General features: G+C 45.1%; 1 protein-coding gene across 3 annotated transcripts in view; it reads right to left on the bottom strand.

The window, feature by feature from the left end:
• Nucleotides 1-27,846, bottom strand: part of PIGL (phosphatidylinositol glycan anchor biosynthesis class L) — a gene marked incomplete at its 5' end in the record, with an annotated part of 61,886 nt that overhangs the window by 31,189 nt on the left and 2,851 nt on the right. For all 3 annotated transcript variants that reach the window (XM_082441096.1, XM_082441095.1, XM_082441094.1), the window contains one exon: nucleotides 19,827-19,926. In XM_082441096.1, the coding sequence (XP_082297222.1) occupies nucleotides 19,827-19,926 (100 nt within the window). The remainder of the gene's footprint in view (nucleotides 1-19,826; nucleotides 19,927-27,846) is intronic.

Raw genomic sequence — 27,846 nt, forward strand, 5'->3', positions numbered from 1 at the left:
TGTTAAAAAAAATAATTCTCATGAAGAAGCTGTAGCCATGGAGAAACTCTCCGGGAATAGCCTCAAGGGAGCAAGAACCAGAACTGCAGCTTGGTGAGCTCTTGAGTCGGGATGGGGGAAGAGGATCGGGTCTGGTGGAGCAAAGACAGCGCAGAGCTGTCAACGGGACCAGCGCCGCGCAGGGCTTGAGGAAGAAAAGGCCGCTGGATTTCACCCCTTGAGAGACCAGGGCTGGCCCTGGAAGCAGTGCCCATGAAGAGGGGCAGGCAGTGCAGAAGGACGGGGTCAGTGGGTGGTGAGAAAGCAGCACCAAGAACTTCAAGAAGTTTGGGAGGAAGTGAGAAGGGAGGCCTGCAGGACCCGGAGTCGGACCCGGAGTCTGCGGAAGGGTTTGTGTAGCCCTGAGGATGTCTGAGGATGCGGCAAACAAGTCAGCTGACTTGGTAGAGAGTAAAGCTGCCTGGTGAGGGCAAAAGGAGAGACGGAGGTAAATCCTGGGCAACGTATGGCTGCAGGGGATGGACGTACCACGCAGGGAGCAGAGCTACAGGCTTGCGCAGGGCTAACGGTTCCCGCTCTGTTGGCTGCTGTGAGGATGAAATGAGATAATACCTGACAGACACTTAGAACAGAGCCTGGCCTGTGGTCAGGGTCCAATAAAGGTCAGCTCGTGACCTGATTCTTGATTGGAAGGGGATCTGATGCCAAGGAAGGAAATGGGTGACGGGGTGTCAGGCCACAGAGAAGTGTGGTCCATGGCAGACGGCCCACGTGATTAGATCACAAATGTGAGGGAGAAGAGCCAGGCTCACGTGACCTGACTGTCATCGGCCCAGCAGGAGGCCTTCAAAGGTTTCTGTGGATTCGACCTACATTTTGGGAGGGTATCAGCAAGGGGACGTCTCTGCAGAACCCTGGATGCAGACGGTGGGGTAGAAAGATGGAGACTAAATGCAGACACGGCTGGAGGGCCGAGAAGAAGCAGGGGGAAACTGAGCGGACCCAGGCACCCACCACGGTGACCACGCGGGACGGTGGTGCCGGCAGCAGAGGTGACATTTCATACTGCCCGGAAGAGGCCTGAGAGGAGGCTGAGGAAGGTCTGCAGTGACGGGGCTGGCGGGACGGGGGGCTGTGAGGGAGGCCGAGACGAGTGGCTGGAGTTGCCTGATGGCTCTGGACGGACACTCGCATGTGCCCGACACTCCCAGCCCCGAGGGCGACGGGGTGCTGGTCACGGGCACGACGAGCACGGGGCCCGACGGTTCGTGAAACCGTAGTGGGCTGGTGGCCACCCACATTCGTGGGGACGCACGCGAACATCCTCCCTACAAAGGATTCCAGCAGCTGTGAGAAGGGCCTGGTGAGGTGAACGGCTGGCCAGGAGCAACTGAGTAAGTGTCAGGGGCGACTCCAAAGCTGTGGCTGACCTGCAGGGGCTCCTGAGTAGCCCGACAGACAGGCCGGGAGGTGAACTAGACATGAGACCTTGATCAATGGGTTCTGATGGAGCCCAAGTGGGTTCTTACTCTAACTCAACAAAGTTAATGTTAATCGCGGGGACTTCCCTGGGGGCCGGTGGTTAGGGCTCCGCGCTTCCACTCGGGGGCCCGGGTTCCACCCCTGGGCGGGGAGCTAAGATCCTGCAAGCCGCGAGGTGTGGCCAAAAACAAAAAACAACAACAGAAAACCCCCCAAACAAAAAAACCCAACACAGGGACTTCCCTGGTGGCGCAGTGGTTAAGAATCTGCCTGCCAATGCAGGGCACACGGGTTCGAGCCCTGGTCCGGGAAGATCCCACGTGCCGTGGAGCAACTAAGCCCGTGCGCCACAACTACTGAGCCTGCACTCTAGAGCCCATGAGCCACAACTACTGAAGCCCGCGAGCCACAACTACTGAGCCTGCGCTCTAGAGCCGGCACGCCACAACTACTGAAGCCCGTGCGCCTAGAGCCCTTGCTGTGCAACAAGAGAAGCCACCGCAATGAGAAGCCTGCGCACCGCAACGAAGAGCAGCCCCAGCTCGCCACAACTAGAGAAAGCCCGTGCGCAGCAACAAAGACCCAACGCAGCCATAAATAAATAAATAAATAAATAAATAAAATAATTCAAAAAAAAAAAAAAGCAAAGCCAAAACATGTCTCAAAAGAAAAAAAAAAGTGTCAAAATCTACCTTGTCAAAAAATGAGTTCAGGGACTTCCCTGGTGGTCTGGTGGTTTAGACTCCACACTCCCAGTGCAGGGGGCCCAGGTTAGATCCCTGGTTGGAGAACTAGATCCTGCATGCATGCCGCAACTAAAGACCCCACATGCCGCAACGAGAATCACGTGTGCCACAACTAAGACCCCGGTGCAGCCAAATTAAGTAAATAAAGTAAATATTCTTAAAAAATGAGTTCAAAATGAACTATTGTTCTGCATCAGAGTTTTCCACAAATCCCTAGATGTCTGTGGCCAAATTCTCAGCGCTCCAGGAGTTCTTAGAAAAAGGTATTTTTACTGAGATAACAATCTAGAAAAATTGTGATTATCTCATTGACAAGAGAGCGGATATGTTCATGTGATTTTAGCGCTTGTATTTACATGTGTGAGATCACATGTGTATTCCCAGAGTTCCTGAGATACTTTTTAAAAAAGGACTCGATAATACATATGAGCTAAACATGAACAGAAAATTAAGTTAGGAAGACAAAAGGATCCATGCACCACCCAAGATTAAGGAACCCTGCTCCACAGCACTGCGGGTGGAAAACCAGCCCACGTTCTCTAGGCAATAAAGGCTAATCTCTCTGTACCAAGCCCTCCTTCCCCAGTCTTGTGGTTCCCTTAGCCCCTCTCCTGTGGGGTTACCATGGACCCAGGCAGCAGCGTTTAGTGGGTCGCACCCCAGGAGCAGGTGGGACCTAGAATTAACAACGTGAAGACACATTTTGGACTCGATTGCAAAGGGCCTGCGGTGATTCCCGCACCGGTGCGCGCCATCAGGCTCCAGTCTTTCCCTCAGCGATGCTGTGGTTTCCAGACCTGTGTGCTGGACTCGGCCCTGGTGCGCCTCTGTTTCTTTACTAAGAGTGGAGCCAGCCCACTTGGTCAGGGCCTCGCGAGGGTCTGGTGAGGTCACATGTTAAAAACAAGTGCCTTGTTTCCTGTCCTAGATGCTGGCTGTGGTCTGGCTCCAAACAAGAAGGTCAACTCAGAATCACCCCGGGCCACTGGCCTGACTCTGACGCCCCTGTTAGCTCGACACTTGCTGCGGTGTCGCACCACTAGCCTGGGCCTCCTTGGAGACAGACGCTAGTCCAGTTCAAGTGCGTTCGCCCCGTCCTCAGGCTGCTGTAATCTGACGGCTGGTGGGCTGGCCTGTGCTGTTGAGGTCCCTGCCCCTCCGGTAGACATGCCTGTCCGATGTGACAACACGGAGGGGAGGGGGGCGCAGTGGGGGCTGAATTTAGCTGTAATGGGAATAAGTTAATACAACGTATAGAAGATCCTCTGTTGGGAAGTGCAGTGAAATGAACAGAAAAGTGAATGAAAATTGAAAGTTAGAGATACACACGAATGTGCTAAAGGATACCTTGGGGCTTGAGGCCATCCTAAACGGTCCCCCTGAACTCGCAGGCAGATCTCTTGACTCCATGCATCCACTGAGAAGGCACAGTCCTTTGATGCAATAAGCCTCATTTTATGCCTTACAGGGCAGCCCTAAACACGGACAGAATTAGCACCTAAAACGTGTAAAATTTCGCTTGTAAAGATGAGTTTAAAATGAACTGCTGTTGTGCAGCGAGGTTTCTGACGAGGCCTGCAGAGAATTCTGGCCTCCTCTTCCCTCGGCCTCACATCTGAATTGCTCATCCTGACCCGTTTCTTTTTTTAAAAAAATATTATTTATTTATTTATTTTTGGCTGTGTTGGGTCTTCATTGCTGTACGCGGACTTTCTCTAGTTGAGGCGAGCAGGGGCTACTCTTTGTTGTGGTGCACGGGCTTCTCATTGTGGTGGCTTCTCTTGTTGCGGAGCATGGGCTCTAGGTGCGCAGGCTTCAGTAGTTGTGGCTTGCGGGCTCTAGAGTGCAGGCTCAGTAGTTGTGGCGCAAGGGCTTGCGGTGCGTGGGCTTCTCATTGCGGTGACTTCTCTTGTTGCAGAGCATGGGCTCTAGGTGCGCAGGCTTCAGTAGTTGCGGCACGTGGGCTCAGTAGTTGTGGCTCACGGGCTCAGTAGTTGTGGCTCGCGGGGTCTAGAGCGCAGGCTCAGTAGTTGTGGCGCACGGGCTTGCGGTGCGTGGGCTTCTCATTGCGGTGGCTTCTCTTGTTGCAGAGCACGGGCTCTAGGTGAGTGGGCTTCAGTAGTTGCGGCACATGGGCTCAGTAGTTGTGGCTCGTGGGCTCAGTAGTTGTGGCTCGTGGGCTCAGTAGTTGTGACTTGCGGGCTCTAGAGCACAGGCTCAGTAGTTGTGGCTCGCGGGCTCTAGAGCACAGGCTCAGTAGTTGTGGCACATGGGCTTAGTTGCTCCACGGCATGTGGGATCTTCCCAGACCAGGGATCGAACCCGTGACTCCTGCATTGGCAGGTGGACTCTTAACCACTGTGCCACCAGGGAAGTCCTGTGACCCGTTTCTTATACCACATTCCAACCCCCTTGCCTCTGGCCTGACTCTTGATCTCCTATTTCTGGCCTTGTCCTGACTTTCAGCCTCGAACCCTGACACTGTCTTTCTGGCAATCCCCTTGGTTCCCAACTGAAAAGTGCCCCACTGATTGCACAATTAGAAAGTTACTGTGACCCTGACAAAGAGGGCTTTCAATGGCAGGAGGAGGGAGGGAGGACAGGGAGGCAGATGTGACTGCGCTGGGGAATGAGTGAGAGACGAGGATGGGATGGAGGACAGGTAATACTTGATTATACGGAAGAGAGAGGAGGGGGCAGGGGTGGGATGGGAGATGGTTAAGTGGAGGGGTTTTTTTGTTTGTTTATTTGAATGATGCAAGAATCTTGAACAAACAGACATGGAAAGTAGCCAAAACAATGAAATAAGAACAAACAGAAGCAAATGAAAATTTCCACTGAAGCTCCTTACGGGTGTAACAAACTGTGGCAAAGGTCAGGATTACTGACGAGGTATCAGTGGCGACGCTGTAAATAGCAGGTGTCCAGGTGTCTCCTGGCCGACCTGGCAGCTGGTTCTAGGAAATGGACCGTTGGTTACTCTCCTCTCTAAATTCTGGGAGCTTATTTCACAGGTAAGGCAATGCAGTGAGCAGCAATTTCTGGCTAAGGATAAAAGCCAGGAGACAAGCAGGCGCAGGTCGGGAAGTGGTGAAATCGACCTCAAATGAGATGGAAGGGAACGGCTTTTGGGCTTGGGGTGGCCAAGACGAGGCGCCAGCCAAAACTTGAATTTCAGACAAACAGTGAATAATTTTAAAATATAATTATGTCCTATGTGATATTTTGGACATATGGAGATGAAAAAAAATGATTGTTTACCTAAAACTCAAATTTAACTGGGCCTCTTGTCCTTTATCTGACAACCCTGTTTAGGGTACATACCTTTCTGCAGTATAACATTATGTTTTTTGAATCACAAAATGTTAGTTGTGAAAAAAAGACTTCAGAGGTGATCTCACTCAACATCCTTATTTTATTTAAGAGAAGAACGAGGATCAGAACCCAGATCTGCCTGCCTGCTGTCACCCTGCTGGGCAGAAGTGGGGAGCTGGGGCCACATCACACGGTCCCCAGGGCTGTCACAGAAGAGAAATGCCCAGGAGACATCGTGAAATTCTCTAAGAGGCCTTATTATAAAATTAATTTTATTATTAAAAAAAGGAACACGCCATCTATTCTATGACGTCTCTCGGCGCCCTTGAGGAAGGAGGTGCACTGTTAAATGGAGTGATCACATATAACATATCCCAGTCACAGAAAGGCTGAGAGATAATAGTTTACACTGGATACACTGGACATGAGTCCAGGGTTATGTCTGCTTCAGTCTCCGTGGGCAACGGCTCGCATGTTTGTAGGTAGGTGACCGATAACCATCTAATGAAAAAAATGCCACGTCAGTTCATCTCAGGTTGGATCTAGTAATTTGAAACTACTTGTGGGATCACAGAGGATCAGTCCAGGAAACCAGCCTCAAAATAAGAACCTGGGCAGGATAATGAAGACCAGGGCAGGGATCTGATTTATGGAAGTGGGAAGATGAAGAGTGTCGGCGAGGCTGGCATCTGATGAACATCTTAAGAGTGTAGCTCGGTGCTGAGCAAACCCCCACCAGGACCTGGGCTCAGCTCTGTAAAGACTGACGCATGAGATACAAGATGAGGAAGACGGTCTTGGTCAAATACTTGAGAGACGCAGTGACTCATTCTTTAAAACAAGTCTGTGGCTTCCTGTGTCTGACCAGAAGCTCAGGGCTAGACAGCAGCCTAAGTGCCTTGGCCATGCTCCATAGCCTTTCACCTGATCTTGACTCCCCAGATCCCATCTCCTGGCTCTGCCCCTGCAGCCCCTCCGGACCCCCTGGGACTTGGATTCCTACATGTTTCTGGCTCTGTGAGTGTGTCTGGCCCTGGAATCTGACGGTCCCTGCCCTGACTTCTGCTCCTAAAGGATGCCGTTCTAGCCCACCTGGAGGTTGAGGGGTTAAAAGTGCCCACGTGGTCATCTGATGATCCCATGCTGTAGCTGCTCCACACACTTCTTCGGGGTGGCTTAATAAGAGTAATGAGAGACATTCTGATTCTTCTTCAGCTCAGCTAGGACCAATGGAAGAGGTGTCTCTATGCCTCACCTTTTCCTCCGGAAAATAGTGATTTCCAAAGTTAAGGAAGACACTGGATTGGAGGGTGACAAGGAGAAAGGGATGGCAGAGAAGGAGTAAATCTGCAGGACAGTTTGGTGAAAAGTAAAGGAACTTCATTCTCATCTGTTGGGCAGAAGGAAGCTGAGATGGGGGAGGGCCTCTCCTCAAGGAGCTGCATCCAAGGACCAATGTTAGTTGCTTCCGCAGTCTTGTAAGGAGTGACTGGGGTCAGAGCTAAGGCTGTGTTATCGGTGTGCGGGGTCAGGGGACAGCATACTTTGGGCTACACACAGAGGTTTCCCCAGGAATGCCAGTGACTGGAGATTCTGGTATTTTCCTCCTCACTCCTGCCGTCCTTTCTGCTCTTGAATCCCTATCAGGAGCCTGTTCCCACGCCCGAACGCCAAGCAAAAAGACCAAATAATGCCTCCTCCCAGGCGACCTGATCTAGGCTTGTCCACTCCACTTCCCTCTCATGGGAATTTGGACCTGCAACTCAGACACAGCAGCCCAGAGGTTCCCAAACATTACTGTGCCTTAGGATCACCTGGGGAGTCTGTAAAAAATGCAGAATCCGGATCCCTCACCCCACTAGAGTCAGGAGGATTACAGTAGAGCCTAGGTACCTGCATTTCCACAAGCACCACAGGTAATTCTGCTGCACCAGGCCGACAGATCAATCCCTGTATTTTATGAAATACCATTCCAGTTAGTCTGTTTGGATGGAGGGGGGCCATGCAAAGCCAGGGCAAGCACAGGCCAAAGCAGAGGGGAGACCACGTGGCCCTGGTGTGCTTTGGGCAAGTTACTTAACCTCTCTGTTTCTTCATTTCGAAAATGGAGTAATAACAGTATCCACCTCATAGGACCGAGAAGCAAACAAGTTAATATATTTAAAGCATGCAGAATAGCGCTGGATACACGGTGAGGATGTGTCAGCTCTTATTGTTATCAAGCTGCTGATCCTGTTTCACTGGAGAAGGAAGAAACGGGGAAAAGGAAGTGGCAGCAGAAAGGGATGGCTTGGGGGAGAGAGGGCTTCGCTGGACACTGGCGTCTTGCTCTCTGCCTGCACGACACACCACTCCCCTGGTGTTCACACCACACGGCTTGGGGCCTCTGGCACTTCTGGGTTTCCCACCTGTAATGCTCCCCTGCTGCTTCTTCACCAGCCTGCCTTTTACGCATTCGTGACTCGGCTCAGGTCACTAGAACAGTCACATCTTAGGAAGACCTGCCCCATACCTCAGGTCAGGCGCAGCGGCGCTCCCTGGAGACCTTCTCTGCCCTTGCCCTTGTGCTCTATCTCTGCTCTTACCGTGGCGTGATGGAGTGTATGTGCTCATCCTCTCCCTAGCCCGGGGGCTCCTTGAGGGGTGAGTCTGGTCCCGGCTGTCAGCCCAGGCCAGGTGTGGAGCCAGGCAGAGGGGAGCCTGGGACGCCTGCTCTACTGTGGCCGGCCCTGCACAAGCCTCCACTACCCCCAGATGCACTCAGTGGGCAGGTGAGGGTATTGAGTCTGAACTTGGTGGTCAGAGAAAGACTAATAGCCAAATCAGAAGCCACAAGTCCATTCCTAAGACCTAAAAGCCAAAGACTTGTAATATGACTATATCCAAAAATAATTCAAAGACTTAGGAGATTCATGAAATTGGTTTCTACCACCTCCTTGAAAAAAAAAAAAAAAGGAAGGGATTAATACTTATTGAGCAGTTATACTTGCCAGGCTTTGGGTTCCGGATTTAGTTCAAGTAAGGGGCCTGTGAGGCAAGCAGCACCCCTGCTGTGTAGCTACGAAGCCATGATTTTTTTTAAAAAAAATTTTATTTATTTATTTATTTGGCTGCACTGGGTCTTAGTTGTGGCATGTGAACTCTTAGTTGCAGCATGCATGTGGGATCTAGTTCCCCGACCAGGGATAGAACCCAGGCCACCTGCATCGGGAGTGCAGAGTCTTAACCACTGGACCGCCAGGGAAGTCCCCAAAGCCATGATTTCTAACACGTGGCTGTCAGCTGCCCAGCGCTACCTGGCACAAAAGACGAAGCAATGGAAGACCCTCAGGTCTTATCCTGGAGGTGGGCAGGAAGCCCGCACTGCAGACACTGGTGTATAATTAAACAGTGTTTTACTCAATGTATCACGCCAGAGTGAGCGGCCATGGGGACTTATTTCACGATGGTTAATGATGTTTCTAGCAAGGCCACGGGACAGTTTTATTAGCCAAATAAATTATACAGGTATCCCATGGAATAGTATGCAGTACTGAAAAATGAACTATATTTGTGTTTGTATGTAAACATATATTTGTGAAGTATTGAAGGTATGGAAGTTTACACATCAAGAGGTTAACGGTGGTTTGTTCTGAGGCGAGAAGTGTATGGAAGGAGACATTCATTTTTTTCACTTGATATATTTTTGTACTGTTTGTTTTCACAATGAACATTGTAAATGTTCTATTATTAAATGTTACTATTATTTTCATAACAGCTTGGTTGAGATAGAATTCACATGCTACGCAGTTCACTCACTTAAAGTGCACAATTCAATGTGTTTTTGTTTTTAGTATGTTAACAGAGTCGTGCAACCGTCACTGCAGTCAATTTTAGGACATTTTCATCACCTCAAAAAAATAAACCCCATTATGAGTCCCTCCCCACTCCCCTCTCCTCCCCACTCCTGGCAGCCACTAATCTACTCTCTGTCTCCATGGATTCTGCCTGTTCTGGGTGTTTCGGATAAACGGACTCATACGCTATGTGGCTGTTTGTTATCTGGCTTCTTTTTAGGTTCATCCACACTGGAGCATGTATCAGTACTTCACTCCTTTTCGTGGTTGAATAATGTTCCACTCTGTGGGTAGACCACACTTTGTGTGCCCATTCATCAGCTGATGGGAATCTGAGTTGTTTCTAACTTTTGACTACTGTGTACAGTGCTGCTGTGCACATTCATGTACACGTTTTTGTTTGAATGTCTGTTTTCAATTCTTTTAGGTCTTTACTTTGGAATAGAATTGCTGGGTAATGGTAATTCTGTATTTAAGTTTTTGAGGAACTGCCAAACTGTTTTACATGATGACTGAACTATTTTACAAACCCACCAGTAGATGAGGGTTCCAATTTCTCTGAATCCTGGCCTACACTTGGTATTTCCCTTTTAATTTTATTTTTAAAAAATGGTCAGCCTAGTCGGTGTGAAGTAGTGTCTCACAGTGGTTTTGATTTCTATTCCTGTAATGACTAGTGATGTTGAACATCTTTTCCTATGCTTATTGGCCATTTGTATATCTTCTTTGGAGAAATAGCTATTCAAGTCCTTTATATATTATTTTATCTGTTATGTATACTATACTATATATAGTATATAAGGTATATTACATTTATATCTATCTACCTATCTATCTTATCTGGGTATTAATCCCTTATCAGATGTATGATTTGCAAATATTTTCTCTCATTCTGTGAGTTGTCTTTTCACTCTCTTGACAGTATGCATCGGGCACTAAAGTTTTTAATTTTGATGATGAAGTCTATTTTTTCTTTTGTTGGTTGTATGTGCTTTTGGTGTCATATCTAAGAGGGCTTTGCCTAACACAAGTGCATGAAGATTTGCTCCTATATTTTCTTTCAAGAGTTTTATAGTTTTAGCTCTTATATTTAGGTCTTTTTGAGCTAATTTTTGGGTTTAGTGTAGGGAAGGGGTCCAAGTTTGTTCTTTCGTATGTGGATATCCATTTGTGGAAAAGAGTATTGTTGCCCCATTGAACTGCCTTAGCAGCCCTGTTGAAAACCAACTGACTGTATATATGAGGGTAACAGTATTATTAAAAAAAGAAAGAAAAAGAAAACCTAAAAAAGAATAAATCCTATAAATCCTTCCAGTACAGAAACTGGCTAGTTAAGCTGTGGCTCAGCCTTGCGGAACTAGGTCTATCTCACCATGACAGTTTTGCCAAAGTACTACCACATCGTCTTAAATTGCAACACATACAGGCAGCTGCAATTTTTCTTATCCCAAGGGCTCTCTGGAACATCCCACAAATGACTAAGAATTATTTCTTGGAACTCGGTGTTATGGAGAAATAATCTGAAAAACTGACCCAATAACCTTTCTTCTGGATCCTAACACTCTTTGTCTATAAGACTTGCATGGTAGAGAATTAGTTGCCTTTTATCCAAAGTTTTTGGTTCCTAGTACAATTTTTGTAGATGCTATAGACTGAATATTTGTGTCCCCTCAAAATTCGTATGTTGAAACCTGTTTCCCCAATGTGATGGTATTTGGAGGTGGGGCCTTTGGGAGGTGATGAGGTCATGAGGGCAGAGCCCCCCCATGAATGGGATTAGTGTCCTTATAATAGAGACCCCAGAGAGCTCCCTTGCCGCTTTTGCCAGGAGAGGATACAGCAAGAAGAGAGCCATCTGTGAACCAGTAAACAGGCCCTCACCAGACACCAAATCTGCTGACACTATGACCTTGGACTTCTCAGCCTCCAGAACTGTGAGACGTAAATTTCTGTTGCTTATGAGCCACCCGATCTGTGGCATTTTTGTTACAGCAGTCCAAATGGACTAAGACAGCAGAGGTAAGGGTGAGCTGGCTAAACTTACTTTGGTTATTAAAAGGTCTGCTGTTTAGTTTTTTACATCCCTATTCAGCTGTCTGATGAAAGGACCCCAGCATGTCACAATGGACATAGTCTACCGTGGATGTCATGAAATGTACAAGTGCTTCGTAAAATGGAAAGCACTTAAAAGTATATCAGCTATATTGCCAAGCTGAGCACATAAACCTCCATTTGTAGAAGAACAACCGTATCGAAACATGTCCTGCTCTGCTCCTGATAAGATCTAGGCGCTTGAGGTAAAGTCGCCATCTCATCCAGTCATTGTACGTATAAGAAAAGAGAAGCCCAGAGAGGGGACATTATTTGCCAAAGGGAACACAGCCGGTTTGTGGCAGAGCTACAACCTGAAGCCCCATTTCACGACCCCTGGACCAGAGCTCTTTCTGTCATACTGTACTTCGCTCATTTTCTTTTCTCTGGTCTTGATTTCCTCTTACTCATTCTCCCTTCACCTGCTAGCAGGACTCCGTTCAAGTGGAAATATGGACTTCCACTTACAGTGCCAGTGACATTTCCACTTCACTCTCTTCCCTCAAACTCCATCGAAAACAACAAAAGGAATAACAGTTATAGAGCATCGACTTTGATGAAGCAAAAAAACCCCCACCATATCAGAAAATCAGAAAACATAAACATACCCGCCTAATACTGTAAGATCTGCCCCAGAAAGAGGGGCATACAGCTGGCCAGCAGATGCTCTACCTTGCATCTGCTTTTAGCAGGATTTGAAAGTCCCTCAAAATCAACCTCACCATCCTCAGAGGCACCAGTACTCTTTGATTAGCACTGTGAGAACCAGAGATAATAATGGTCAAGGAGAAGCACACTTTGAAGGAGAATCATGTTGATAAGCTATTTCTAGTACTGTGACATCATGTCTCCTTGCCCCAGGAGAGTACCAAAAGGCGAATAAGAAAAAACACAAGGGCTTCCCTGGTGGCGCAGTGGTTAAGAATCTGCCTGCCAATGCAGGGGACACAGGTTCGAGCCCTGGTCTGGGTAGATCCCACATGCCACGGAGCAGCTAAGCCCGTGCGCCACAACTACTGAAGCCCGCGCGCCTAGGAGCCTGTGCTCTGCAATAAAAGAAGACACCGCAATGCGAAGCCCTCGCACCGCAACAAAGAGTAGCTCCTGCTTGCTGCAACTAGAGAAAGCCCGTGTGCAGCAACAAAGACCCAACGCAGCCAAAAATAAATAAATAAAATGAATTAAAAAAAAGAAAATGCACGAAAAATAAAGGTGCCTCCATGGTAAAGGAAAGAGAATATCTGAAGAGCTGCAGTTGAAGACAATAACATTCAGTAGAAGTTTCGGATGGCCTAACCACTGGACCGCCAGGGAATTCCCAGAAATAAAATATTTTAAAATAAATCTAATGAAACTTTTGGTTTACAAGTAATGTATGCTCACTATCAAAACTATGGAAAATACAGAAAAGTGTAAAGAAAGTATACACTGCTTTTTAAACTCAACATTATATTATGAACATCTTCCTGGGTTATTAACTGTGCAGAGAAAACTCTGAATTGTGGTTTAATGTTCTGGACCATGGCTATATAATTAATTGCCTACGGCTAAATTAGGTTGCTACCAACTTTTTGCTATTATGAAGAGTGCTGTAATGAATATCACAATACACAGTCCCTTGAATCCTATTTTTGTGGTATATTTGCAGCCTCTTTCAAGGAGTAGAATCAGCCACAAATACGTGCTTTGTTAAGCCCACCCTCCCTGGTCCCACTCTACTTCTATACTGACTTATGTGACTTGAAGACCAGTCATGTGACTTAAAGACCCAGCCTCCCTTCAGCTCCCACAATAACCCGCCTTTGAAGTAGCAGGGAAGCGGCTTTCCACGTTCACACAGTAGCTCCGTATCAGCTCGGTCCACTTCGGTCTCCTCCCCTGGTTCCTTTTCTAGGAAACATTCCTGTCCTTTGCGCCCTTTGGGAGGACGGGAGCCCTGCCCTGCTCTTGCCAACTGGGACTGGAGCTGTGCCCTTGCCCTGTGCCCAGGCACTTCTTTGTGTATTTGGAGAAAGCCTGCGTGGAGCTTTGTTTTCGTCTCTAATAGTGAGAGGACGCTTGGTCAGACCCACTTTGGCAGTCGGCATACGGTCTTTTCCGGTTTTTGGAGGGGGAAGGCTCTTACTGGGTCTTGAGATGGGGGGGGGGTTTAATTACAAACATGACCCCAACAGTCCCAGACTCTCTGCTTTGTGGCCTCTCTTTCACTGTATGATTTGCGTGGATTTATTGGATTAAAAAATTAGTGTATGTGCTAGGATAGAACGGGACAATGAGAATATAACCAAAGTGCCTAAGAAAATCTGGGCAAATCAGGGATGGTGCTGCAGAATCTAAGGTAATCTTGAGCTGGGGTTTGAAGGATGAAGAGGAGTTTGCTAGAGGGCCAGGGTGTGGGGTGCTGGGAAGAGAGGAAGCGTGTGGAAGAGGGCCAGGCACATGCATGGGTGTGGACGCAGAGGAAAGCGTGGTGTGTTTGCAGCCCAGCTTACATACGAGGACACAGGTTGGGGCGCTGGGAGTCCTCCCTGTTTTGGTTGTGGGAATAGCTGTGACGTGGCATTGCAGGTGCAGGACGATGGGAGCAGGGATCAGACCACGATCAGCTCTGAGACCCCCCAAGTTTTGCCCAACAGTTGGTCATTGGGCCCGGAAGCATTTTAATGGGCCTGGGTTATAACCAGAGGGTCTGCTTTGTTTTATTCTGTCACAACCAGGCCCCCCTTGAACCCCGCATTTCCAGCCAGAGCCCTTTGGAGCAGCTTATCTGACCCTGTGCCCACTCATCCTCCAGAATGAGGCCCATGAGACAAGCACAGTGTTTATAAAAAGGCTTAAAAGCATTTTTATCTTTTCAAGGAATTCTATTCTATGTTTTGAACTTATCAAATCAAATATTATCAAAACATACGCAGAATTATTTCTAATTTAGCCTTCACTTGTAGGGATAGAAGCTGAGTACAGAGGGAAGAATGTTTTATTACTTAGGTGGAATAGTCTTTAAAAAATATAATACATCAGTATAACCGTTTCATTGTGCTTCACTTTATTGCGCTTCAGAGATGCTGCATTTTTTTATAAATTGAAGGTTTGTGGCAACTGTGTGAGAGCAAGTCTATTGGCGCCACTTTTCCAACAGCATTTGCGCTCTTCATGTCTCTGTGTCACATTTCAGTAATTCTTCTAACATTTCAAGCTTTTTCGTTATTATCATCATATTTGTTATGGTGAACTATGATCAATGATCTTTGATGTAGTTATTACAACTTGCTGAAGGCTTAGATGATATCTATTTTTTAATTAAACTATGTATGTTGTCTTTTTAGACATAATGCTACTGCATACTTAATACACTATAGTGTCGACGTAACTTTTATATGCACTGGGAAACCAAAACGTTCCTGTGACTTGCTTTATTGTGATATTCGCTTTATTGCAGTGGGCTGGACCCGAACCTGTGATATGTCTGAGGTCTGCTTGTACTTTTTTTTTTTTTTTTTACATCTTTATTGGAGTATAATTGCTTTACAGTGTTGTGTTAGTTTCTGCTGTACAACCAAGCGAATCAGCCATCTGTATACGTATGTCCCCACATCCCCTCCCTCTTGAGCCTCCCTCCCACCCTCTCTATCCCAGTCCTCTATGTCATCACAAAGCACCGAGCTGATCTCCCTGCGCTATGCGGCTGCTTCCCACTAGCCATCCATTTCACATTTGGCAGTGTGTATATGTCAGTGCTACTCTCTCACTTCGTCCCAGCCGACCCTTCCCCACCGTGTCCTCAAGTCCGTTCTCTATGTTTGCATCTTTATTCCTGCCCTGCCACTAGGTTCATCAGTACCATTTTTTTTTTTTTTAGATTCCATATATGTGCGTTTCTGCTTGTACTTTAAAAAGTAACATAGGCTTCCTAAAAAAGCAAAAGCAAAATAAAACTGTACAGAATTCTGCGGAATTAAGAAGTGCAAGTGTCCTTCCCTGGTCCAGTTAAGTAGCAGCTACTATTAACGAGTCTGGTATATGTTCTTTTAGAAATTATCTATGTGTACAGAAATGTGTGTTTACTTTTTGTTTTGTTTTGAAATGTGAATGAAGTAATGCTATGGACTCTTCCTAATATATTAAGAAGCACAAAAGCAACAAATGGATACTAAATCTGTAGGTTGCATTTCCCAATCACATTCAATTCCCAAGTATCCTGGAGAGGGTCTCTAAGCTCCTTCTAGGCCTGAACCTTGGCACAATGAACGTTTCTGCAAACTCAGCAGTGGTGACTGTCAGGCCAACACCTATTACCCGGCTCCTGGACCTTGAACTTTTCTTCTCTTTCTTCAGCATCTAGCACAGCGCCTTTCCCAGTCCAGGCACTTAATCTGCATCTGTTAATAACATGCAGTTAAATATCATATGATTCATTAAATTAGCAGAACCCACAGATGTTAAGGAACTAGGTAAAGTTACCCAAAGTATCCATTTGGTTGTCTGATTACTGAGATGCCTTCTCGTCTTGAGACCTGAACTTTTTTCCCTCTTTAAGGGGTTGGCTAAGGGTTTACTTTTTTAAAAAATATTTATTTATTTATTTGCTCGCATAGGCTCTTAGTTGCAGCAGGCGGGCTCCTTAGTTGCAGCATGTGGGCTCCTTAGTTGTGTCATGCAAACTCTTAATTGTGGCATGCATGTGGGATCTAGTTCCCTGACCAGGGATCGAACCCGGGCCTGCTGCATTGGGAGCGTGGAGTCTTATCCACTGCGCCACCAGGGAAGTCCCTGGATAAGGGTTTACTTGACTGAGCTCCTCTGGCTAAATGTCTCCCTGAAATCCAGCCACGAAGTTCGGAACAATGGAAGAAAGCACACAACATCAACCAAGTGTTCTCTTAAACACATATTGGTCTTTCAAATACACTAACAAAGTGGTGACCTACTTTCTCGCAGAAAGTCAGGAATCAATTCTGTCTTCCTTTGTGCTTTCGAACCCTAGCAATGACGGCCATTTGCTAAATGTCTGGCCTCAGACGAGTCTCTTAAGCTTTAGTTTCTTCGTGTGAAACTACAAAGGATAATAAAGACCTATCTTTCTACAGTTAGTGGAAGAATGAAATGAGATGACCTTTGTGAAATTGTGAGTCCTTCATGGAGTTGACAAAGCACAGTGACCAGAGAGCCTCAGCTGGAACGCCAGCTCTACCACATATTAGCTGGATGACCCCGGGCAAATGACTCAACCTCTCACGAGGCCTGTTTCTTACCTATAACATGGAAGAAGTAATTGGATTATTTTGAAGGTTTTAAGATCACCTATTTAGCATGGTCTTTGGCACTGACAATAACAGTTTAATATACATTTACCATTATTATTCCGAGTGTAGGTCCTCCATAAAACTTTTTTTTTTTTCTCTTTCTCCCCTTCATTCTTCTCTTTGACCCATCTAAATAACCCAAAGCAAGATTCCAAAGCTCTGCTTTTTCTGGGTTAGGAAATGAGAAGCTGAAAGACTAAACGTTGCATGCTGCTAGGGACTGAATCGTGTCCTCCCAAAATTCATGTGTTGAAGCCCTAATCCACAATGTGACTGTATTTGGAGACGGGGTCTTTAGGAGGTAATTAAGGTTAAGTGAGGTCATAATGGTGGGACCCTAACCCTGTAAGACTGGTGGTCTTATAAGAAGAGGAAGAGAGAAACTTCTCTCTCCCTGCTACATGTGAGCAGTGAGGAGACGGCCATCCGCACACCAAGAAGCAAACTCTCTCCAGAAATCGACCCTGCTGCACCTTGATCTTATATTTCCAGCCTCCAGAACTGTGAGAAAAAAATACATTTCTGGGGACTTCCCTGGTGGCGCAGTGGTTAAGACTCTGCACTCCCAATGCAGGGGTCCCGGGCTTGATCCCTGGTCAGGGAACTAGATCCTGCGTGCATGCCGCAACTAAGAGTTTGCATGCTACAACTAAGGAGCCCGCCTGCTGCAACTAAGGAGCCCACGTGCCACAACTAAGACCCAGCGCCACCAAATAAATAAATATTAAAAAAAATAAACTTCTGTTGTTTAAGCCACCCAGTCTCTGGTATTTTGCCATGGCAGCCTGAGCAGACTAAGATACCTGGTTTCCTTGAATCTTCAAACTGGCTTCTTGAAGTATTTATTTTTAACAAGTTTACTAACCCCCTACTGTAGCATCTTCAAAGTAGGGGATATTGCTGAAGCTGCATGATCTTCGGGATATGTAAAAATTGTAATAAATTAAGTCAGAGTCTTCGTTTCTTATCAAAAGGATGCATGAGCCAACATGAAGAGGCCAAAGAGGAGACAACTGGAGTATCAAAGAACGCAATGACTTAAACTGAAAAACCGAACACGTGAACACAGAAGTTCCTAATGAAATAAAGCAGTGGCCTCCCCATCCAAGAAACAAGCAAACAAACAATGGGTTGCCATCGGAGGTATGTAGGGGATCAACTCCTATTCTGAAAACGGCAATTAAAGAGAAAGAATTAAGCATTTAGCCTGTCTTTTGGGATCAAAGTACCTATCAGGATAACTAAATAGCCCCAGTTGATAAAGTTCTGCTTTACAGAAGAATGTATAGCTAATACATTTGGAACGCAGGAGACATTTAGAAAGTCACCGTTTTGCAACTTCTGGTTAATTAAGGATTCGTGAAAGCACCGCGTGAAAGGCTGATGTGGGTCTTTACAGTGAAAGGGGCGGCCACTGCCACGTGAGCTCACTAAGAGGCACACAGTACGTGTGACAGATAGTCACATGCATGACTGAAAGTGAGACAGACAGCACATGTCCTGAAATGACGGAACAGGGAGTACATAGTGCAGCTTCTTGCCCCTGAAAGTTAGCGTTCATTTCCAGTTTGCAAGAAATATGGAGGATAGAGGAACTACTTAGGTAAAACCACGAGGGAGCAGACAGACAAATCCTTCTGTACGACAACTGACTCAGGTTTTCAACAATCAGTGACAAGGTTGGCGGGGGGGAGGGACACGCAGCATATCAACCAGGTATAATGTGTGCACTTTGTTTACATCCTGATTTGAACAAACCAACTGTGAAAAGACATTCATTTTTGAGCTACTTGGAGTAGCTCAAAATGGACTGGTTGTTGGAGAAACCAAGGAATTGCTGTTACTATTAATTTTGTTAGATGGATAATAATGACATTGTGGCTGCATGAAAAAGAAGTCTATCTTCTTAAGAGATGTATCCCGAAGTACGTAGGGATAGAATAACCTGATGGTTGGGTTTTCTTTAAAATACTTCACACACAGGAGGGATAAACTGGGAGACTGGGATTGACACATACGCACTACTATATATAAAACAGATAACTAATAAGGACCTACTGTAGAGCACGGGAAGTCTACTCAATACGCTGTAATGGCCTATATGGGAAAATAATCTAAACAAGAGTGGATACATGTATATGTATAACTGAGTCACTTTGCTGTACACCTGAAACTAACACAACAGAGTAAATCAACTCTACTCCAATAAAAATTTTTAAAAAATATTTAACAGCTAAGTTATAACTGCAAAAAAACCACAACTTCACACACAACAGATGTTATGTGGGGTTAGATGAAGTACGTACAGCAAAGGCTTGACAATCACTGGTCTCAGATTACAGGCATGTGGGGTTCGTAATACTGTTCTTTACACTTTTGACTTTTTTTTTTTGGCTGCGGCATACGGGATCTTAGTTCCCGGACCAGGGATCGAACCCGTGGCCCCTGCAATGGAAGCGCAGAGTCTTAACCACTGGACCGCCAGGGAAGTCCCTGAAATTTTTTCTAATAATTTTTTTTTAAGATTCAAGAGAAACAGCTATCTTAAGACAAAATCTGAACACAAGTTGAAAAAATTCACTTGCACTACACTGTCACTTAAAAACAAATGTGAGGGGGCTTCCCTGGTGGCGCAGTGGTTGAGAATCTGCTTGCTAATGCAGGGGACACGGGTTCGAGCCCTGGTCTGGGAAGATCCCACATGCCCGTGGAGCAACTAGGCCCATGAGCCACAACTACTGAGCCTGTGTGTCTGGAGCCTGTGCTCCGCAACAAGTGAGGCCACGATAGTGAGAGGCCCGCGCACCGCGATGAAGAGTGGCCGCCGCTTGCCGCAACTAGAGAAAGCCCTCGCACAGAAACGAAAACCCAACACAGCCAAAAATAAATAAATAAATAAATTTATAAAAAAACAAACAAACAAACGTGAAACTATTTTCTGTAGACTTCTCAAGTAAGATGTTCTTATCCACCCACATTATGTTTGTGTCTTTTGAGTGTACCACTGCATTTTTATTGCCAATGAATTTCCACTTGTTAAAAGATAAGTTTACCTGTTGTCAATAATCATTACGTTGGAGGGTGGAATCCCCAAAACATCACAGCTCTGCAAAAGTTCCTTCTTACGAATCTCCCCTTGATTGTAGTAATTTCCTGAGGATAACAAATACACAGTTGTCGATTTCTTTATCAGTGGAGATCTATCTGTTCACTCATTCTTATCTCATCTTGTTCCCTATAGGATTTAAGCTACCTGAAAATTCTGTGGTGGTGATAAAAAGTTGAAAACGCAATGCTAGGGTTACTATCAGACACTCCTGTGAGAAGCAGTCTTTAGAATCACTTTTGAATTCTTCCCCATCTCTGTGTCTCTCCCTGTCTGTCCATCTGCCTGCCTGTCTATGTACCTTTCAGCCCCAAGCTACAGGCTTTGAGCACCTGCTTTGCAGTTAAACAGATTTAGGACTGACCCTTCTATAACCACTCAGAACAAGTCAGGTATCTGGACACACTATTTGTTTGGGCCCCTTATTATTTAATCTTATTTATTTTTTAAATTAAAGTATAGTTGATTTACAATGTTGTGTTAATTTCTGCCGTAGAGCAAAGTGACTCAGTTATACACATATATACATTCTTTTTAAAATATTCTTTTCTATTATGGTTTCTCACAGTATATTGAATACAGTTCCCTGTGCTATACTGTAGGACCTTGTTGTTTATCCATCCTATATATAATAGTTTGCATCTGCTTATCCCAAACTCCCAGTTCTTCCCTCCCCCACTCCCCTTCCCCTTGGCAGCCGCAAGTCTGTTCTCTATGTCTGTGAGTCTGTTTCTGTTTTGTAGATAGAGTCATTTGTGCCATATTTTAGATTCCACGTATAAGTGATATCATATGGTATTTGTCTCTTTCTGACTTACTACTTCACTTAGTATGATAATCTCTAGTTGCATCCATGTTGCTGCAAATGGCATTATTTCATTCTTTTTTTATGGCTGAGTAGTATTCCGTTGTAGATATAAACCACACTGTCTTTATCCATTCATCTGTCGATGGACATTTAGGTTGTTTCCATGTCTTGGCTATTGTGAACAGTGCTGCTATGAACATAGGGGTGCATGTATCTTCTTGAATTATAGTTTTGTCCTGGTATATGTCGTTTGGGCCCCTTTAAATTGATAGTCTTCAAATATCTGTTAAGCACTTATTTAAAGAGGCTGCTACTCCTGAGTGTTACAGGAAAATAGCCTCCTTCAGAGTTTAGTAACCAGCTATCCCGACATGTCCCTGGGGATCTGGACCACATCAGCACCCCAAATAGCTTACGAATACTTTATTTTCCCAACACATACACTATACTTCCCAAGAGTAGTTCTGTTAAGTAACTGCTCTGTATCCTTACAAATAACATACAGTGACGTTTTGGTACCACTTAAATTGCCCTTATGAGCAATTGTCTAGCTACTGGCCCCCTTAATTCAACTCTCCAGCAGATAACTGCATGTGTGCTTTGTGCTAGTTACTTAACTTTCCTGAGCCACGGTTTCTGTACCTGTGCAGTGGGGATGATGGCCGTCTCCAAAGGCTTTCCTAAGGATTATATGATAAGACACATCTACCTAGTTAGGTGCTCAGTGTTTATCTTCTCTTTCCTTGACTGCTTTATCTTTACCTTCCCCCTCCTCCTCTCCTTTCTTCCTGAATTATAATTCTTCCTCATCATCCAGATCAGATGCCATTCCCTCTGGGAAGCCTTCTGCTATTTTCCCTGGCAAGCAGTCATTTCCAGTATTCTGCTCAGAAGTATGAACTTTCCTCCGTGATCTGATTATTAATTCCTAAATGTCATTGACCTGAAAAGCCACGGTCTCGTTCAACTCTGCATCATCCTGGTGTCAGCACCCTGCAGGCACTCCAGAGGCCCCGAGCAGAGAGTGGCTCTGCTTACTGTTCCAGAAAACTCAGAAAGAAACTCCCAAGTGAAACCTTTCAACTTTGGCAGGGGTTACTCTAGGGCTAGTTTTGAACTGTTTGAACCCAGATAGGAGACAGTCATTACGTTGCATCTGATAAAAGGACTGACCCCCAAAAGGTTCCAGAAAATAGCTTAATTTTGTACTGTTCTCATCACAAATTTTTGAGTCAGATAGAAATTGTCAATTTTTGTGATGGTCATTATATTTTAGGTTCCCCCTCTCCCATTTTATCTCAAGGTTACTTATCTTTGGTGATAAGTAAATAGTCTACCGTACACTAGTGACGGGATTCCTAACCTCAGAGGCCGAGCATGTTAGACTCTGGTTACGGCTGTGAGAAACAGCTTAGAAGTGAGGCCAAGGTGTTTTTGGAGCTGGTTTTATTGCTTTGTGTTTGAACTGAGGAACTTAGAACAAGTTAGGGAGTTGAAGTCAGAGAGCATTTTCAACATTTTCATTCAGTCTGGTGAACATGTACGCACTTCAGTGGAGTAAGTGTCTGGGACCCTCCAGCAGCTCCTGACTGGCATTCTCTAGAACAGTGTCCCCTGGGTGCATGTTGGGTGCACAGGACTATCTGCTGGGATGGAGGAAAGGTTTTGGAACTTCTCCTCCTAATTTGTTTACCTTGTCCTTTATAAATGTCAACTTTCATTGTTTTAGACTGTACACATTAATTCAGTGGTCCAGCTACTTAATATAATTATAAATAAATATACATATAATGGGAGTATATGCTCAAAAGCTTTTACCAATAGGAAAATGTGACCAAAAAAAAAGCTTGGAGATCATTATTCTAGAAGGCAGAAAACAAATGGGATTAATGTAGATTTATTTATATAGAACTACATTTTGTGTGTGTGTGTGTGTGTGTGATAACTAATACTTAGTAATAACTAGCAAACATAATGACATTTAATAGAAATTAAATTCACTTTGTAAAAGACCCACATTTACACAGCACAATGTATAAAGGTAGACATTTGTTTTACCTTAAAAATTCATTTATTTATTCTAAATAGGTAAAAAGACTTACATGGTTAAAAATCCAAGGAAACAAAACCGTATAGATATTTTTTTTAAAAGCCCCTCTCCCACTCCTCTAGTTACCCATTTTCCTACCCTGGAAGTTTTAATTTGTTAGAATGAGAAGTGGTTTGAGAATCAAGGCATCGTGGACCCAGTACCTGGCCTTCCACTAACTTTGTGAACCTGAAGAGATTCCTTAAGTTCCTGGGTTTCAGGAATGCTAGCAAGGGTTTTCCTTGAACATGACTAAGCTAATTCTAAAATGTACTGGGAAGAAAAAAAGGTCCACATTTTCTCAACTATAAAATGGGGGAGTTTAGGTTCTGTACCACTTAGGGTCTACCCAGGAAAACAGAACCCATATCAAATAGTTACATCGGTAAGAATTTAATAAAAAGAATTTGAAACGTAGCTGATGGAGGAATTGAGGGCCAAACAGGGAAGAGTGAGAGACCTAGAGTGTAGTGATGTTGGAAATAACTACCAACCCTAGGCTGGAGAGGTAAGAGGAGGCAATATCACTCAAGCCCGAACCGGGTTCCCCAGGAGCTGAAACCCAAAGAGCTGGGCCACCTTCCATTAGAAGGTGTCCACAGAGCCCTGTTGGAGAAATCACGATGTGCGTATGTGTGTGTGTGTATACACACACACACACACACACGGGAAGGATCATGCCCCTTTGATGAGCAATTTGAAAGATGGAAGCAGCAAGAGGAGAGGGGCCCAAGAGACTGGATTTGCGAGGATCTCTCTCTCGAGCTGAAGACAGACTGACAAATCCTGTCTAAGCTGAGTGAACGGGCATGGGGGCTCTAGAGCCACTCACCCATTTGGTTCATTGAATACCAAGACGCTCCTACACTCGGCCAAGGGTTTGTGACCGCGCGGGGAGCCAGTGGGGACTCTTGGAAAGAAATAGGAAAGAGGAGGAAAAGGGGGCAGGGCCTGGGTTGGTGGCATGTTGGGGAGTACCCTCCATGTGCGGGCCATGTCATAAACATTTTGATAACATTCTTTTTTTTCTATTCTTTCAGTCCTCTGGCTTTCTTGCCCAGCTTTCGATATTTTCGAGATATATATACACAGATACATATTTTTTTTTACAAAATAGGGCCAGAGATATGTAACCTTTGAGTCCTGTTCTGAAGTTCTATCACTCTCTTAAACATAATTCATATTTATCTTGTTTATTTTATTTTTTTGGCTCTGCCACGTGGCAAAAAAATCTTAGTTCCCCAACCAGGATCTTAGTTTCCCAACCAGGGATCAAACCTATGCCCCCTGCAGTGGAAGTGCAGAGTCCTAACCACTGGATCGCCAGGGAAGTTCCCATAATTCATATTTTAAATATTACTAATTTATCCCACTTTTAAAAAAATTTTTATTTATTTATTTATTTATGGCTGTGTTGGGTCTTCGTTTCTGTGCGAGGGCTTTCTCTAGTTGTGGCAAGCAGGGGCCACTATTCATCGCGGTGCGCGGGCCTCTCACTATCACGGCCTCTCTCGTTGCGGAGCACAGGCTCCAGACGCGCAGGCTCAGTAGTTGTGGCGCACAGGCCTAGTGCTCCGCGGCATGTGGGATCTTCCCAGACCAGGGCCTGAACCCGTGTCTCCCGCATTGGCAGGCAGACTCTCAACCACTGCGCCACCAGGGAAGCCCTATCCCATTCTTAATAAGATGCAGTCAATCTTAAGATCATATATTTTTAGAAATCCCAAATGTATTAGGTCAGAAAGAAAAGAGTAAAATAGATGAGACTAACACTTTTGAGCCCGGATCTAAATTTATCTCAATAAGGAAAATTTTGAATCATTATTCATGATTAAACAGTAATAGTGAGGGACTTCCCTGGTGGCACAGTGGTTAGGAATCCACCTGCCAATGCAGGGGACACAGGTTCGAGCCCTGGTCTGGGAAGATCCCACGTGCCAAGGAGCAACGAAGCCCGTGTGCCACAACTACTGAGCCTGTACTCTAGAGCCCGTGAGCCACAACTACTGAGCCCGCGTGCCACAACTACTGAAGCCCACGCGCAGCAACGAAGACCTAGTGCACCAAAAACAAAAAAAACGAAAAACAAATCAGGGGAAAAAAAAAAGCAATAGTGAAAATAACCTGATAAGTTCTGTTTTAGGAAATATGGTGAGTCAGATGTCTGGAGAAACCCCCACAGAATACCTGAACATGTGAAATAAAAGGCGAGCATGTTTTAGAATGTATGGCTGAGCTGGCAGGAAAGTAAGGGCTGTCTTTGCAGGTCATAAACAGTAGGTAAGCACAAATCCAGATAGGTAGGGTGGAGCTGAAGCCAGGTCAGCTGGTGGCCTGAAGTCGGGACAGGAGATAAAACTTGGGCACGAATAAGGAAACCTCCACACAAAGATAGGACCCTCAGAAGGCAATACCTACAGTGGGTGAACTAGGGGAAAAACCACCCGAAACAGAGATGGTGGGGCTACTTCTGTGTCTTAGACTTGTTTCTAGTGGAAGGGAAAATAAGAAAAATGTCACCCCCTGAGAACTGTCAACGACACAGTCGCTTTCACTTGGTGTGGCACACTGTAGTGCCCAAATATAGCCACTGCAATAATTCTAGTCCACATGCACTTCTAGAACCTTGCTGCTTCCTATCAAGAGGTGGCATTTCTCTCTTTGAACCTGGATGTGACTTGTGACGGCCTTGACACACAATGCAGTCAAAGTGATACTACGTGCTTTCCAAGGCTAGGCCACAGCAGGCAACGCGGCTCCCCGGAGGGCAGGCCCTCTCGCGTACTTGCCCAGGAACCCAGTCACCAGGCTGTGAGGAAGCCCAGGCTATGTGGATTGACCGTATGTGGATGTTCTGGCGCACATCTCTAGCTAAGTCAGGTGATTCCAGTCTCCAGCCTTTGGGTATTCCAGCTGATGTACTAACCGTCATGGGGTAGAGACAACTGCTCTCTGTCTGAAACCATGAGAGATGAAGTGTTATGATTGTTTTAAGCCACTAAGCTTCAAGATAATTTGTTACACACCATCAGGCAACTGATGTACTTGAGTTTGGGCCCTGAATTTACACTACCTCTATGGCCTGAAAAGTCTCAGTCTAAAATTTCAATTTAGAGTGATCGAAGATGGGTAGTTCCCTTTGCTGCCTGGCTGAAGCAAACATAAACATCAAAATACTATCACAAGTATGGTTCCGTGAAACGTGCTTACAATTAAAAAAAAAAATCACAAAACACACAGGGAAACAAGTCACTCAGAATGAGTTACTCAAAGAGCAGAGCCAGACACAAAGACTGCAGAAACTGGAATTATCGGAAGTAGATATGTGTTTAATATATTTAAAGAAATAAAAAGAACGTCAAACTATGAGGAAGTAACAAGAGACTGTAATATTTGCAAAAGAAGCTCTGAATATGAGAAACAGCCTAATGGACAAAATTACTAATCATCTCAATATATATGTAAGGCCTTTATTATAAATCTACTAAAGGACGTTAAAAAAGGCCAATATAAATGAGGAGATGTACCATGAAATCATAGACAGAAAGACTTCATATTGTAAACTTGTCGATTTTTCCCAATATTGATCAATAGAGTCAGTGAAATTCCAATAAAAACGCCAGCAAGGTTTTTCCTTGAGCATGCCCAAACTAATTCTAAAATGTATTTGGGGACTTCCCTGATGGCACAATGGTTAAGAATTCTCCTGCCAATGTAGGGGACACAGGTTTGATCCCTGGTCGGGGAAGATCGCACATACTGCAGAGAAACTAAGCCTGTGCGCCACAACTACTGAGGCCGCGTGCCACAACTACTGAAGCCCGAGCGCCTAGAGCCCATGCTCTGCAACAAGAGAAGCCACCGCAATGAGAAGCCCACGCACCGCAACTAGAGAAAGCCCGCGTGCAGCAAATGAAGACCCAATGCAGCCAAAAATAAATAAATAAAAATAAATTTATAAAAAAAATAAAATGTTTGGAAGAAGAAAAGGTCAAAAATGGCAAACACACCCTGAGGAACAACAGATGAGAGGGCTGGCCCTACCAGATACAGTGTTGTAAAAGCTACAGCAGTTAATTGTTGTAAAAGCTACAGCATGATATTGGCACAGGGATGTCAAACTGACTGAAGGGACAGTATACAGATCAGAAATACATGGAGCTCTGACATATAAGAGGTAGCAGTGCAGTCAGGAGGGGAAAGGATGGGCTGAACTGGTTTTCCCGACTCCAGTCTTTCCCTCCAAACGGTTCTCCATATGCCACCAGTATGAGCTTGCTAAAACACAGAACTGGCTGTGTTAATTCTCCAGCACATGCATTCTACTACCTACTGTGGCTTCCTCTCATGTGTATATTACTAGGTACTTCAGTGGTTACATAAATTGGAGAAATGCTGGACTAAATAAAATTAAATAGGAATTTTTTATAGCAAGACTTCTCCAAGATGTTGATAGTCTAATAAGGACCGTGCACCTCTAAAGGGGGGATAGCACAGCTGGTTAATTTCCCTAAACTTGTCAGGTCAAGGTATTAACATTTTTTTTTTAATAGCAGCTTGAGGAACTGGTATTTCGTGGAACATACACTGGGAATCAAAAATGGTTACTTCCTTAACTGATAGAGCAGCAAGGCAATGTGTGTGGGTGCAGTGGTTTAGAACAGGAAAGAGCCACTGGGTCCTGGCTCCTGTGTTCTAGCTCTTCACTTTGGTCAAGTTACCCAACTTCTTTGTGGTTCAGTTTCCATAGTTAAAAAATGGGAAAAACAAATTATATATACGTGTAATGCCTATCATAGGATTGCTGAGAGGATTAAATGAGCCACTAATAACAAAATGCATTTTTTCCTCCTTCTCCCTACCCCTTAAAACTGGAGATGTAGTTAGAATGAGTTATTCAAATGAGTCCAAGACTTACTTATGCTTTTACTATTGCCCTGAATGGCTTGCCCCATTTCCTGTATACTTAAGTCCTATTTTTAAAGACCAGCTCAAAAGAAAAGCTCTTTGGAGAAGTTTCCTTAATCCAACTCCCTGAAAAGAGAATTGACGCTTTTCCCCATTTTGAGT

The sequence above is a fragment of the Balaenoptera physalus genome (genome assembly GCF_965194825.1).
Source record: "Balaenoptera physalus genome assembly, chromosome: 20".
Classification (NCBI taxonomy): Eukaryota; Metazoa; Chordata; class Mammalia; order Artiodactyla; family Balaenopteridae; genus Balaenoptera; species Balaenoptera physalus.